The sequence below is a fragment of the Acartia tonsa genome, chromosome 10, assembly GCF_053477335.1.
Source record: "Acartia tonsa isolate MP-2025a chromosome 10, ASM5347733v1, whole genome shotgun sequence".
Taxonomy (NCBI): domain Eukaryota; kingdom Metazoa; phylum Arthropoda; class Copepoda; order Calanoida; family Acartiidae; genus Acartia; species Acartia tonsa.
The window spans coordinates 17,646,305-17,661,928 of NC_137269.1; the positions used below are offsets into that span (position 1 = coordinate 17,646,305).

Below are 15,624 nucleotides of genomic sequence, written 5' to 3' on the forward strand. Positions count from 1 at the left end.
TTAATTTTATTTAACTATATTCCGACGTAGATAAATTAAAATATCTTTTTCGGGGAAGAGTGGAAATGGGGGGGGGGGGGCATAGCATTGCCTTCTCGAAAACTGTATGAGCTATCAACTAATACTTTCAGTTTCAAAAAGAATGTTTTTTAACACGCTTGGAGACATTTTTTAGTAGGGGTGATTTCTCTTGTGGGAGGATAGTGGTACCCTCTTCCAAAAATAGTTATAAAGCTACCCAGGACCTCTGAGAAGCTACATTGTAAAGAAGAATAATAATGGTTCAGTACAAGCAGACAGACAAACACACAAAAATCCTGTAACTTTAGTATATAGATTGGAAAATCAGAACAATTGAATAAAAAATATTTATTTATTAAATAATTTTATACATAATTGTAGTAAAAATTCATAACAAAATTAATTAGGTAATCAAAAACGAATTACAACATTCGCAAATTGATGAAAGAAAAACGACAAGAATGTGCACAATAAAAAAATATCTACATAATTATTATTAAATTTGTAGGTCTGGGAGATTGATAATTGTTTATTTTCCTAATAGTTAATTATCGCATCGAATTATAGACAGCTTTCCTTGGATATTAATACACAAGATTAAAACAGGTTTTGCAATTCCTTAGGTCAAAAGCCCAGGCAAACAAAACTGGTTATAATTCTAAGATTTTTTATTTTAAAATTGTCTATATGATGCTATACATCAGTATGGCTGAGTACCAGTTCTAAACAAACAGATATAGATCGCCTTCGAAGCTATCCTAGTAAAGATGTTCTAAAAACATGAATCAAAGATATTTATGTATATTCCCAGAAACAAAGGTATTGAAGTATAATACTCTAAAGAACCATTATGAAAGAGGCTAAAATTCAACATTAAAACATTTTAAACTTTTTTGAGATCATAACAGCAATAATTTTGGGTTTAGCAATGAATTAGTTATTTGTAGTTATCTTGATAAATTCTATCAAGTCCTTTCTGTCCTGCTTATCTTTTACACCTGAAAATAAAAAATTATTAATTAATTTTGTTAGTTACGATATTGCTTTCCCTCTAAGTGCCTAGAGAGCACAAAAACCACCCTTCTCTAATTTTTTAAATTAATATTTTTCTCTCAGTACGTTTGTCAGTACACAGTTTTTTTGTGCCTTAAACCTCCGTGGGGCCTTAACTCGGGACACAACCTAATCTGTCCCGATTTTGTATCACTTTGAAAAGTGCGATTCCAGTTACGTCATATACGTTTTGGGAAAGAAAAAGGGAAGGGGGGAAGAAAATCTTTTCAAAAGAGATGTGAGAAAAGGGAAGAGATTTTCTTCCCCCCTTCCCTTTTTATATGACGTCACAGGAATCGCACTTTTCAAAAGTGATACAAAATCGGGACAGATTGGGTTGTGTCTTAACTCTGCGGTTTACTGAGTACCTAATATAACCTAACCTGACCTATTGTAAAACACAAACGGAAAAACTACTCCCCTCATTTTTAATCATTTAGAAAGAGTGGTGGGGGGGGGGGGGCGGGGGGATGTGGCTCGACTAGGAAAACCACCAGCATAGTTACGTTCATAAGTTTTGTTCGTTTTAAATAATATTCGGTCATGTTCTTAATCCTTTTCCCTCAACAATATTTACTAAACAATAAAAAAAAACATTGAAGTTTATTTAAAGGTAAAAAAATAACAAAATCTTTATTCACTTCCGTTGACAATTCCCTGATTATTTTACCTTGTATTTTCTTTTTAGTTCCATGTACAAACTTGTCTGGATGTTTGAGATATTTATTCAGATTCTTCTCATCCCAAACTATTCCACTCTCCTAAATTACACAATTATTTACTCGCGCCATTAAATACGTTAAATATTATACCTGCTGCTGCTATGTCAGGTGCATAGCATAAATAGTGAGATAAGGGGAATTGCCTTGGCCGAACAACAAACACAACTCAATATCATCTGATCTAAATAGCATGCAAAGTTAGGACTTCAAATTAAAGGTAGTGGAATTAAAGGGTATTTTTTTATTTTGCAGCCTAGCTAACACATACTTAATCAATTAACAACAACCCATAAATATTTAATGTTATATCAAAGCTTTTAAAACTGTTTTATATTGATGAAAAAACTTTCTTACACAATTTTATTTTCATAATTACTTTCAGCTTATCTATTACTTAACATGGTTAAACCCTGTTTTTGTAAGTTTTTTTCTGCTTTTCATTATCCAACAGATAACATTGTTCTTATTCAACAAAAGTAAAAAAGCGAGACTAATTAATTACAGGGCAACTTTGATGTTCAAACATGTGTACAATTCAGGGATCAGACAATGGCCAATAAGTTGATGTTCTTCCTCAATTATGACACACAGAATTATCCCTTCTGTAGATTAATACTATTGTTTGAAAAGTTTAAACACTCAACTTAATGAACCAACAAATCAAAATTCACTAAAGTCCCCAATGTCATTAAGCAAACGAATAAGAAAACGTTATTATAAAACTTTGGGGACTAGTGTAAAACAGCCCATTGTCCACTCTTTCTCAGTGTACACTTACATTCTATATTATAGCGAAACTACTCTGTATTAACTGTAAGTTAAACAAGGGTGTGTTTTTGTGGGGGGTGTAAGTTTACAAGAAAGGTTTACCTTATGTGCTTTGGAGTATTGATAATTTGGGGCTAAACCTGCTATACGACCTAAAAATAGTTAATTCTTTAAGTCAATAAATATTTAACTATAAAGATACATTTATTTCATCGAATTCTATTTTAATTAGACCTGTTACCTAGTACTGTATTCTATAATAATTATCCATACAAGTGAACCTGTGCTTTCTTCCCTTATTTTTAAAAATTCCTATAATACCTAACCCAGGTGGGAGGGTGGGATTAACTCTGCAGGGCTACCCACCTAACCTAAATATACAAACAAACTAAGCCTGAACCCCCCAACCCCCACCTTATTTTTCTTTTATTTCAATAATAAGGAGGGGGAAGGAGGCTCCAGTAATCAAAAAGGCACTTTAAAGGAAAATGTCAGTGGACCTGTAACTACTTACCAAATACTCCCCAGAGCGCAGGGCCAAATTTATTTTCTCCGTTCTTCTCTATAGTATGACAGTGGGCACAGGTCTAAAACAAAACAAAAACATAAAATAGCTTACCTACCTTTTAACTCTACAAATGAATATGAAACATAACATAACATTAGATTAAGTCAGTACCTGTATTGTATTTAGAAATCTAGTAATTACTTAGGGATCTTAAGGGTTAAGACAATAGACAATAAATTGGTATACAATATACATCCCTTATGAAGATAAATAAATTACACCTTCTGCACATTAAAATTACTGATTGATATTTTTAGACAATGTAAGTTCCCGAAGTTTCTAAACTAACGAATAAGATAACCAAGTTATAAAACATGTGGAACAAGTCCATATTCAAATCCATACTCAATATACCCTACCTGCCTCCCTCTAAGATTTTAGAACAGTTTAGACCGGTGGAAAATGTTTGTTCAGCCTAGCTACCAAGAACATGAGCCTTCTATTTTAAATAGCAGATGAGAAAAACATATATACAGAAATAGGATGCAAAGGAATATTAACAACCATTTTCAACCGTTTATCGTAAATAGCAGCCAAGAAAATATTTTTTCCCCTAAATGAATCTGACTGGTGGACAAGAAACGGACAGGCGCAAAGAATCTATTAGAAGAAAGCTTTCAGTAATAATAAAAGATAAACCTACCGCCATGAATAGCTCCTTTCCATGTTCAGCCGACATTCTTTTAATTTTTATCCTCTATCTATCACAAATAACTATAGATATCTTAACTATATAGTTGTTTATGTTACAATATTATCATTAAAACTAAGTAATTCTAACTTTTCCCTAGCTACGTGACTATTATTATATTTTTTTGTCTCACACAGATAACTATCTGCCTATTATCCTTTATTTTTATTTACAAATATGTGAATCGCGGTTGCCGTCTTAAAATTAAATTCAAGGTTTTTGATAATTTTCCTACTAATATTACAAACAAAAATATATCATCATGAGAAATGAGGAAATGGAAATACAAACACGTTCTCTCATTCGTCGGATACTAATAAAAATTTAAAAGTGCGTGACAGACACACAGAGAAAAACCTTTTTAAGACCTCTGTTTTAGAGGTCTACTCTTCGTGGCCTTTAAAATTAAACTAATTATATGCAATTTTAAAAAAAAAACATAAAAACAATGTTGTAAAAAGTCAATTTTATATATAAATTAAGGAAGCTAACAGACAGACATCGTCACAACCTCTATGTTAGTAACCCTGAAAGGGCAGGTTTACAATATAACGGGTGGATTATGGATGGGGGGAAATAGGTGGAGCAGACAGCGGTCAACACATCAAACGCACATCAATCAGTGTTTTAACAAAGACGGGAAAACTGTATTAAATAAGCTTACAATATACATGCAAAATTTTACGATAGAACATAATTACTAATTACATAGTTATTAGTTTTTGAAATAATGTGGACGATTACGTATTCATGTAGAAGCGAAGGTTTTTACAATAAAAAAATTAGTAAAGCTTATTACAGATCTCTTGAGCGTTGAAGATTGACATCCATCCAGGCCTTAGATAGCCAAAACAATTATTATACTTTATCTAAACTGTAAAAACACCATCTTTCTTGCAAAAGAAGAGTTTTTAAAATGAGCAAATACATTTTGTACATTTTCCAAATGGTTTATTTGTCTCTTTCTCAATTCTAAAGTATTTAAATTAAAATAATTATTAACTCTCATTTTATAGATGTTTTTTATTACTATAACATGCAATTTTTCAATTAGATTTTTAGAAGCAAAGCTTTTTTATAATTCGGGTCGGCCCGTCCGTCTAGAACGGAAAGCTTTTCCCGTCAAATTATGTACGCTAAAATTATATTAAAATTAGGTATGTCCTATCGATAACAAACTTTGGCTGGTGATTCCTTTAACAGTTAGGTACGATTTAGGAAGCGTAGCACCTCAATTATCGTTACCAGAATGTCTGTACGTTCATTTTAAACATGTTGATTCTTACAACTAAATTTTTATTTGATTTATTAATCCGATTGATCTGACTTTTGAAATACTGATTCCTAGGACAACAAAGTATAAGTGAAGCATCTCTATAATCAAGTCCAATAAATGTAAGTATGTCCTTTAACATTATCGTGTACTTAAGCAGTTTTTCAACAAATTTACATTTTTTTCATATTATATACATTTATATTCTGATTATTTAGTTCTGATACTGTGCGATGTTAATGTTCACTTGTCCTACCGCTTCAGAGCTTCGCTTTTATGTATGTTGTCATCCTTGTTTTCTCTAAAATACTCTACTAAAACAGTAAATTTAAAAGGAAGAAAAACCTTTTTCTATAAAGTGTTGAGGTTTTTGTTTTTGCTGTCCTTTATAATTCTCACTTACCACTGAAACGTTTGTTTCTCTATATTATTGAAGCTTCACATAGGTCCTGTAGTGGTTTACATTTTTTTATTATTAAATTTAAGTCTATTGACTACATTTTTATAATTGCTTTTTGAAAAAGAAATGAAAGTGCTTGATAACCAATCAAAAAAAATATTTTTATTATTTCTTGATTTAATTTTTATAAAAATATTCATGTCTATGCTGCGTTTCTTTTTGTAAATAAATAATTATAAACTTATCTTTTCAAAACAAATCTTTGCAAAATATATATTCTTAAATGTACTAATGATTTGGAAAATTTGGATTAGGTTCCTTTTAAGTAACAACTCAATTTTAGCAAAAATTATGAATTATAATAAAATAACAATAAATGTATGAATATAAAACAAATAGCAAAACAAGGATGGCGAAATCTGTAGTTCGAATTTAGTGCTTTGAAAATTTAACTTTAAGTGATGGTAAATAAAGCTAAAGACTGGCAATTTTGTATGAAATGGATAGGATTTCTTACTCATGTCAATGGAAATTATTCTTCATTTACTTGTGTATGTAGAGTAGCTATACTGAATTAATTAATATCTAATTAAAAAAAGTTCTTCTTCAAAAAAAGAATCTTATTTAACAATTCTTATCTCTCGTATAAATTCCCAAATTCATCTTAGTTACAATTGAGAAATTATTATTATAATTAAAATTTAGTGAAGAAAATTTCAACGGGAATTAATTTATTCTGGTGATTTTTAAATGTTGCCTCTAATTAAACAAGGATGATTACATCTATTAGAAGCAAAACTGTTTAAAAACGATGAACTGAATTTTAGTTTCCGAAAGTGTGCGTAGCTTCCGCGTCCTATCTCAATATTTGCTACTAGCTAAAAAAGCTATAATACTTTAAAAAAAACAAAATTTGAAAAATTTAAATTTTTGAATGTATAATGTATAAATCGTTTATACATTAAATCGCTTTTCCATTTGACCGGAGTCGCTGAAAATAGGGTCTGCAATAATTGGGTTATCTGCTGTACACTTTAGGAAACTAGGGCTCGAATAGGAAATCCATTTTCAGCTGATCTTAAAAACATATTATACTGAATTAATTAGAAAAAAAGAAGTAATTTTTTTATTATTTTGGGAGGAAACGCCTGATGATAGTAATAACTACTTTTTTTTATCTGCCCCCCTCCCCCTTATGATATTTTAGATTCATTCTGTTTGTTGGCGAAGGAAAAGTTAGGAGAAATGAAGAAATGTTCAAGTGAAGAAAAATGAATCATCTGCACTTTTAATAAGAATCGGGCTCGGATAATAAAAAAAAGCAGTTGTCAAAAAATCGTTCAAAATGAAGAGTTTTGAGTGTGTATGTGTGAGGGGGGGGGGGGGTAGGGTAGATGTCAGTCCTTTAAGCATTACAATATATAATGGTAAATAAATGATGCACTTTTACTTAATGGTGTTATGATATGAAGAAATATATGAGAGAAAAATGAAAAATTTGCCCTTTTGGTTGGTAAAGATACTATTAGTCAGAAATAAAGCACATCATTAGATGAGCAATAAAAAAAATTATTTTTTTTGTCTTTCATTTTTAGTAGTGAAGCTACTCTATAATTCACTTTATCTGTCCGTCAGTCAGTCAGTAACGCTATGAGGGAAACGTGATTTTCTCGGCTCCTACTAGAGATAGACAGCTGGAATTATAAGTATATGCGCATCTAATCTATACATTGTTTTGTCCGTCTGTCTATTAATTAGGGTGCTAGATCGATTCCTAGATTTTTACGTTTTTGTAATTTTCTCTATTCCTGTTCAAGATGAATGGCTGGAATTTTCAGGGTTTAAATAAATTCAAATTCTACATATTTCCATGAAGTTTTATTGAGATATCTTTATTGTTCGGGGTGCTAGATCAATTCCTAGATTTTTAGGTTTTCATGATTTTTTTCGATTCCTATACAAGATAGACAGCTGAAATTTTCAGGAATTGAATAAGTTTAAACTCTACATATTTCCATCAAGTTTTATTACGATACTCTTATAAGTTAGGGTGCTAGATAGATTCCTAGTTTTTAAAGTTTTATGCTTTTCTTAACTCCTGTTCAAGATAAACGGGTGGAATTTTTAGTGATTAAAAAAGTCATTATTCTACATATTTTGACCAAGTTTTACAAAGACTTACTATTGGTTGGAGTGCAAAACGAATTTTGATTTTAACGTTTTTCTTATTAGCTTAATGCTTCAAAAGACAATCAAACATTTTTCCCAGATGTCTATTCATAATTTTTGAGCTTCGTTACTTATGGATGTTGTCATCCTTGTTTCATATAAGTATGGTGAGTAGACATTAGAGTAAAACACTGGAGGGAGAAAGTGTTAAATAACTGTATTTCCCTATCGCAATCACTTTGTGCCGACTCTCAGTTAGGTCTTTGGAAATTAACCAATGATAACGGGAATATTAACACAGCTCAATAGCAGAAAACAATTTGCTAGCAGACGAAAAAGGACAATGAAAAAGGGGGGAGGTAGTTATCTTTATTATAGATATGTTGGGTAGACACAGGAATAATAATTATTAAAATTACAGGTCTTACAATTTATCTAATTAGCTATTTTTTGTAAAATTTAAAACATCAGGTTAGGTTATCCTCAGGAATAAGGTATAACCAACAAGCGAAATAAATACAAAATAATATTTGGGGGGCAAATGGAGAGGTCGTCAATTTTACGATGTGTTGCCCCCAAGCGACAGCTGAAAAACAGGTTTCGTGATTTTTTTTCCAGAATTAATTTCTTTATTGGTATAAGCTGGGTTATCCTTCTAATAAAGACTAAGGACATTTTCCAGCAGTTTTACATATTCCTTTACTTTTGGTTGATGCTAGTAAATTGAAATATTGAACAAGTGTCAACAACAATTTCTTTTACTCTTTCTTTCTTCCAACACGCCACGCAAAACCAAACCATCTTTTATATAAGCGAATATACTCTAAAACTAGAATAATTATGTCAGTATGTTTAGTAAAATGACACAAGTAACATGTTATAACGTTTTGTCCTATAAAGCTATTAAAATGTCCTATTTAACAGTTTTAGTAGCCCTTGCATCAATACAAAGTTACAGATACAAAGATGGAATTAGATGAGGAAATTGAGGGATTTCGTGTGGTTGCTGAGTCACTCAAGAGGCTTGGGGTCAAGTATATGTTTGGAGTTGTAGGCATACCAGTCGTAGAGGTAAATATAATAGTACATAGCTTTGGACACAACCCAATCTTTTCCGATTTTGTATAATTTTTACGGAACACGATTCCAGTGACGTCATATTTTTCTTTCCCGAAAAAGGGAAGGGGGGAAGAAAAAAAAAGATGGGAGAAAAGGGGGTTTTTCCCATCTCTTTTGAAGAGATTTTCTTCCCCCCTTCCCTTTTTCGGGAAAGAAAAATATGACGTTACTGGAATCGTGTTCCGTAAAAATTATACAAAATCGGGAAAGATTGGGTTGTGTCATAGCTTTGCATTAGTTATTAGGATGTGAATAATTTTTCATATCATGTTATTTAAAAAGCAAAAACTTTTTTCCTTTAACAGTGAATAAACAAAAAAAACTTGACATAAACTTATATTTAGGTGTATGTCTAAAAATGAAAGATACTTTAAAATTTAAAAAAAACCTTTTGCTTAATATTTGTTTATTTCAAAAGGTACAGTTACTACTTATTTACAAATCCAAACAAAAATGTATCTAAATATAAAGTATGACTTTTTATATCTCAATTTTCACATCAATTAACTTTTTTCCCCTAGAAAATTGCAAATAATATTGTTAGAAATTGCACACAATACTAGTGCAATTTCAATTTTTGCTTTTGATTTTGATTGGTGGAGAAGATTTATAATTAGCTTCTTTAATTTTGATAATGACGAGGGGACAATCAGTGCAGCAACATTAATATAAACTTGCATTCAACCTGAAAATAATAACAATGTTTAGAAAATCTTACAGGAATCAAGAGATAAGAGATATCCAATTAAAAGATGCCTCGTCAATTACCTGATATTGACAAGACTAATGCCCATGACACTGTAATGTCTGACCTAAATACCACACAATGAAATTAAGAAGAGAAAAGTCTACTTTTCTACACAAATAACCCTTTGACTGTACGACCTGTGCCAGGAAGTCCTAACTGTGGGCATGCTGAATTTAGTTGTGTCTATTTACATCCCCTGCCCTTACTATTGATCCAACGCGTCTGATATTGCAGCATTATTTGTCCTTTTTAACGTTTTTGGAATGGGACGTTGTTCTTCAGACTTGATACCTCCAATGCCTAAACAAATTACACTATTGCCATGGGCTAATCAAACAAAGGGTTCATGTTGTCAGGGAGGAAGAGGACAATTGGCTGTTTATTACACTAGTTCCCAAAGTTTTATAATATAGTTTTCTTATTCGTTGACTTAACAACGTTATCTTCTTTGAACTTTTGAGATTGCATTGAATTTAGATTGGTTGGTTCATTAAGTCGAGTGTTCATTTAGATCCCTGTTGTCGTAAATGAATAACTGGACGTTTGTAAAAGAATGATTTTGCTTTTGATGAACAAAAAAGTTACTGTTTCATTCTTCTATTAATTTTATTGTTAAAATTCGATAAAACTTTTCATTTAATTTTGTATTGTCTCTTAATCAATTCTAGTGTAAAATATTAGCAAATAAAATAAAATTTTCAATCATAAAATATTAAATCCTTATTTTCTTCTGGGAAATGGATTTCTATTTTTTTCATTGTGATTTGATAAACACACAAAATATTCCCTTACTTATAAATATGCGAACTGTAAAGTTAAAAAAATTAGCTTAACAAAATTTGCCTATAAACATTATGTCAACTTTAATTCTAGCTAAAAATAGATAAATGAAACTTTATCTACAATATCTTATGCTATTAATAAAACACTAGAATGATGACATCCAGAGGGGGCTTGGTGTTGCTTCGGGTTCCAGATTTTCTTATAATTGCAGTTTAAAGCGTCTATTCGCCTGTTATACAACCAATCCCTCGATAGCAGGACCTTTGTTTGGAAGTTAACTATTCTTTGTAATGAGTTGCGCTTGTTTATGGGCCAAGACACTCCCCCTACTCTTGCTATTGGTGTCATACGCCTTGCATAGCAGCAGTAGGTACAATATTGTATCATCTCTAGTATGACGCGGTGTGGTCCAGACTCGAACCCGACAGCAAGCCGACACGCTACTAATTACGCTTTAAAAAAATGGTTGACTTAAAATAATGGTTTACAAATTAAATAAAAAAACCTAGTTATAAAAGATTCAAAGTGAACTAAAAAGTAAAGTTTCATTCTAACCATAAAAAGTTTTATCGAGAATTGATATGGTTTTCAAATAAATATCTGTAAATCATGTTCAGAATTTACAAATTCTTAGAAATAGTTACACAATCAAATAGAAAGACATAGAATTTTTTTGAGTCTAATAAGACCTGTTAGACTTTGGTTTTCATATTGTATGACATATTAATAAAATTGAATACATGGCAATTATAATTTGCTCGTATGTAATGTAGAATTTTAGATATAATTTCAGCAGATATAATTAGTTGGTAAAATTGTAATCTCAAAACTAAAATTTATAGTTCTGATTATTTTTTATAATGAAGCTACTCTTTAAGTGTTTAGTCCTTACATATGATATTCTTTCATTATATTTTTCTGTAATGCATTAATTGGCTACATATGGCGGCAGGACAAAACTAAAGTTTTTTTTAAAAATTCCTTAGAAATCTCTACAAAAATGCTTTACTTCTTTTTGTCTGTTTGCTAACTTCTTCTATTAATAGTAAGAACATTTTGTTTGATATACCTTGTTATTTGTAGATTGGTGTATGCGCCCAGCAATGTGGTATTCAGTACATAGGAATGCGCAATGAACAAGCTGCCTGTTATGCTGCTCAAGCTATGGGATACCTAACAGGTATACCTGTCTTTTAAATAGCTTTACATGGGCGTATAAACGTGTTTAAGAGAGGTGGGTAGGTTATACTTACTCTGTGACATGCAGGTGCGTGGGGGAATACCAAGCCAACCTTTATTTTGGATTCAGGTAAGTAACAATGGCAGAAACTAACCCTGCAGGGATATGCAATGGCAAATTCTTGTGTTCTAAGGAACAGTAGTTTTTCGATGGATTACACAAAAGGACCATTTTTAAAAGCAAAGAAAGGACATTGTTCACTTCAGTATAAACCATTTTCTTTACCTAACAATGTACTTATATACCTAACTATTATCTATCCAGGTTGGCCAGCAGCCTGCCTGGCTGTATCAGGACCTGGAGTTCTCCATTGTGTTGCGGGATTGGCCAATGCAAAGTAATTTTTAATTTAATTCCTTGTTTTATCCTCAAAAATTTTAGAAAAATAATTAACTCGTATTACTCAGTTGTAAATAAATAGAAATAGGCGGAGATATGGAAAGTGTGATGTTTGACTTCATGAAAATACGTTTAAGAAGGAAGGATAAGAGGAGAAGATGACTCCTCCCTAAACAACCTCCGCTAAGTTCCTAGTTGTTTACCCCAAGTAATTCTAAGCTACCTGATTGAATAAAGAACGTGTCCTAACTTTTGTGATTTTTGTTTAACCCATTCGTGATGATCTAACAAAGATCAAAGTTTTGATTCACTAGGCTTAAGCAAAATAGGTTTTTTCAATAATTACTCAACAGAATTCAAAAGAAAGGTGTCAAATTAAAGATCTTACTATTTTTGTTCATAATAGAAATTTTCTTTTTTTGTTGCGTTTTAGTACCTTAAAACCTACTTAATTTATAAAAAAAAAACGATTGCATATCTATATTCTATGGATTATTTTACATCTACTACTTACTAAAAAAGCCGACTAGCTATTTTTTAAAAAATCACAAAAGTTAGGACACGTTCTTTCGCAATTATAGATTCATGTGTATGTAAAGAGTATATTCGATTTTACACAAAAAAATCTGTTAGAAAAACGCCAAAGAAAACATTTAAATATTTAATGATATGTAACTATTTGCAATCTATAATTCAAATATTTTAAGATATTCTATGTAAATGAAAGGGATATATTTTAGCTCATGTAAAAGAAGAACACATATTTTGTCTCTAATGTTTCCGCGAGTAAAATATTTCATGTCTTCATTACAAAACAGAACAAATAGAATGATACACATCTTTTAGCGGCTACGACCCTAGATACACTTAAGGGGTGGGGTGGGGAGTTCGACTCTCCTCAGCCTAACATTTCTCCTCGTTTTTTTTTTTTTGGGGGGGGGGGTTGTTCAGGGAGATTGGATGTACTCTCCCCCTAAATATAAGCTTTACATATTAAAGTAAATTGAAAATAACAATACATTTTGAATTAGTAATGATAATATGTGAATGACTGAAAGTCCAAGTAAACTATTCTTCAGAATAATCCATTATTCTCCTTATTTTTTTTCAGAATGGTAATTTTTTTATGTTTGTAGGTAAATATTTGTATAAAATGAATGTAATAAAAACTGTTTGACAAAGTTAATGAAAATTTTAATTAAAATGAGATGCAATGTATTGAAAAACAATATAAGTAGTCTTACATGAAATATACAGTACAGAAAATACATACAAGTATCAAGTTTATGTCGTTGAAATGGTATAGGCTTCTTTAGGGATATAATACGACGTATAGCTAAAGCCCTTTATCCCTTTTAGTAGAAAATAATTATGAGTGAAAAAGTTTGGAACATTAGAGGAGGTACCCAAATTTATAAATGAGTTTTAGTGTTTTGTTTTTTAGTGTAATTCAAAGTTCAATGTCTTCTCCCTCTCAGCCGCGTCATAGGCTGGGTATGTTAGGATGGTAAAACTACTTAATGATTCACAATAAGTTCTTTCTGAAAGTAGTTAATGGAATTCTTGAAATACTTGAAAAAACTATCAGTTAGACGAGATATGCTGAGTTTGAAAAAAAGATAGTAAAATTGTATTAAGTATTCATATCTTTTAAATAAGCATTTCACATAATCTATCTTTGAAAAAAAATCTACCTAGCTGTTATCAAACTCCACAATATAATTTAATTCTTAGGGAAAATAGTTGGCCAATGATATTGATTGGAGGTTCTAGTGAGGTCAGACAAGAAGGGATTGGAGCTTTCCAAGAGTGGCCGCAAATAGAATCTGTAAGGTATAATGAAAACACTACTTGAAAGCTGGCAACAGACATTTTGATAACGGCAATTTACCTTAAAGTGCTACATTCCTTATTTTGAAATAAATAGGAAATAACTGTGGGGGGGGGGGGGGTAAAGTGGTAGCTTTTCGTTGTTTATCTTTTTTCATAAGCATTCAAATAGAATAATTGTTTTGCTGTACAATCTTTAAAAAAGATTGTTTTTTTTTACCTTTAATCAGATATCCATCTAAAAGTTGTTCAATCAATATAAAAAAATAACAAGAACAAAGTTCATAGGAAGCAAAGTTACAATAGAATTAGAGAAAACAGCATTTCAATTAAAAGTGATTTTAAAAGCTAAAAAAATGTTTGAAAAATAATTATTTTTTAAAATTAAATTTGTACTTAGACTAGCTACAAAATATTGTGGCCGACCCGGAGAGGTGGAGCTTATACCTCGCCAACTAGAAAAGGCTGTCAGATACTCAGTTTATGGACGTCCTGGTCCTTGTTATATAGACTTACCAGGTATTATATTTGAATAAATGGCCTACACATCATTTTACCAAGGGGGGGGGGGGGGGAGGGCGGGTGTATTTCTTAAGGGGATGAAAAATAGAGAAACCTTCTTCATTTAGATTTTTAAAGTAGTTGTTGACACCTCCTTCAACTTATTCAATTATTCTTATTTCTGCTATATAATTGATATAGAATATACGTGGATGATACGACAAAGGAAAAATTTTCGTTGATTTAAATTGCTAACATGGACATCATTTATTAGTTAGTTCGTTCATCCAGTAGGAGGGGAGGGGATGGAAGCTATCGTTATTTTAGTACATGATAATATGGTTTAAGATAAATCCATTTATTTTTAAGGGTTTTTTTTTAAATGGAGGTTTGATTCATTCCGATTTTAATTTCTATTGCCAATCAACCGTTTTAAGTAAACACTGAACAATTATAAAACAAGATCGTTATTTCATTAAATATCTCAGAAACCAAAAGTCGTACAGTTTTCTAATTCTTATGAATGAAAACAGCATAACCAGACGTTTCTATGATTATCATTTTTGTATACTTATTTTTGAGTGAGATATTTGAAATAATTTTATATTTTCAAAGTATCTTTGAAAATAGAATACGAAAATCACAGAATTGGCGAATTTTGAAATGCATGGTCAGCCTTAGATGAAAACATCCTAGAACCAACCATTAATCATTAGAATATTTTATCATTGAAATATAATTTTTATAGATGTTTAATCATGTCTCTGAGATACACAATGAAATAACTGTCTAATTTGTAGTTCAGTCTTTATTTAAAAAAAGAAATAAGCTATTTGGAAATCACACATTTCTAGTGCTCTAGCACTATCAGCTGAAATAATAAGGACGTTTATCAACCCCATATCATCGAAAGATAAAGGTCAGCAAGGGGGGCCCACTGTTACAGGCTAACATAAAATGTATAGTTACAGCAATTTATTCAAAATTTTCAGATCACTCTATTGATACATGATCATACTATTGTATATAAATGTAAAAAAAACCTAAATAAAAATTAGAACAATAGATTCAATAAACTGCAGGTTTACAGTCATTTTACAGATTTGTAAAACCTAGACAATTAAGACAATAATAATGCTCTTTTAACATCAATTGTAATTTATACAATTTCAAATGGAAATAGAGATATTGGTTCAACTTACAAAAAAATTGATCACAATAATTTAACTTCTGAAAAAAATGATCATCGCATTGTGTCCTAGCTATTCAAGATCATTTGCACGTGAGTCAAGCAGCTGCATAATGATGAAAATTAAAGCTTGTCAGCAGATTAATTGCTGAACCTGGTCAGCTGTTACTGCAAATTGTCAAAAACTAGTGGCGCTACTACCAATGACTT

The 15,624-nt window shown here is 31.0% G+C and overlaps 2 protein-coding genes across 3 annotated transcripts in view; one reads left to right on the top strand and one right to left on the bottom strand.

Annotated features, from left to right (window-relative positions):
• The window catches only part of Hacl (2-hydroxyacyl-CoA lyase), a 127,614-nt gene that overhangs the window by 81,980 nt on the left and 30,010 nt on the right, over positions 1-15,624 (top strand). Inside the window, exons 2-6 of one of the 2 annotated variants that reach the window (XM_080173850.1) lie at positions 8,622-8,736; positions 11,399-11,495; positions 11,820-11,892; positions 13,629-13,727; positions 14,125-14,243. In XM_080173850.1, the coding sequence (XP_080029976.1) occupies positions 8,632-8,736; positions 11,399-11,495; positions 11,820-11,892; positions 13,629-13,727; positions 14,125-14,243 (493 nt within the window). In that variant the 5' untranslated portion in view covers positions 8,622-8,631. Of the gene's footprint in view, positions 1-8,615; positions 8,737-11,398; positions 11,496-11,819; positions 11,893-13,628; positions 13,728-14,124; positions 14,244-15,624 lie in introns of both variants that reach the window. The other variant, XM_080173851.1, reaches the window with a different exon arrangement.
• LOC145329573 (cytochrome c 2-like) lies at positions 355-4,234 on the bottom strand. Its single transcript, XM_080173849.1, has 5 exons — positions 3,776-4,234; positions 3,079-3,151; positions 2,667-2,716; positions 1,745-1,835; positions 355-1,019 (listed from the first exon to the last, which is right to left on the bottom strand). Exons 1-5 carry the CDS (start codon positions 3,809-3,811, stop codon positions 955-957), a joined length of 315 nt encoding a protein of 104 aa, XP_080029975.1. The 5' UTR covers positions 3,812-4,234; the 3' UTR covers positions 355-954.

Coding starts and splice junctions, on each gene's coding strand:
- LOC145329573 (XM_080173849.1), bottom strand. CDS start 3,811: ATGTCGGCTGAACATGGAAAGGAGCTATTCATGGCG. Junction 1,836..2,666: donor AATACTCCAAAGCACATAAG/GTAAACCTTTCT, acceptor TGTGTAATTTAG/GAGAGTGGAATAGTTTGGGA. Junction 1,020..1,744: donor AACTAAAAAGAAAATACAAG/GTAAAATAATCA, acceptor TTTTATTTTCAG/GTGTAAAAGATAAGCAGGAC.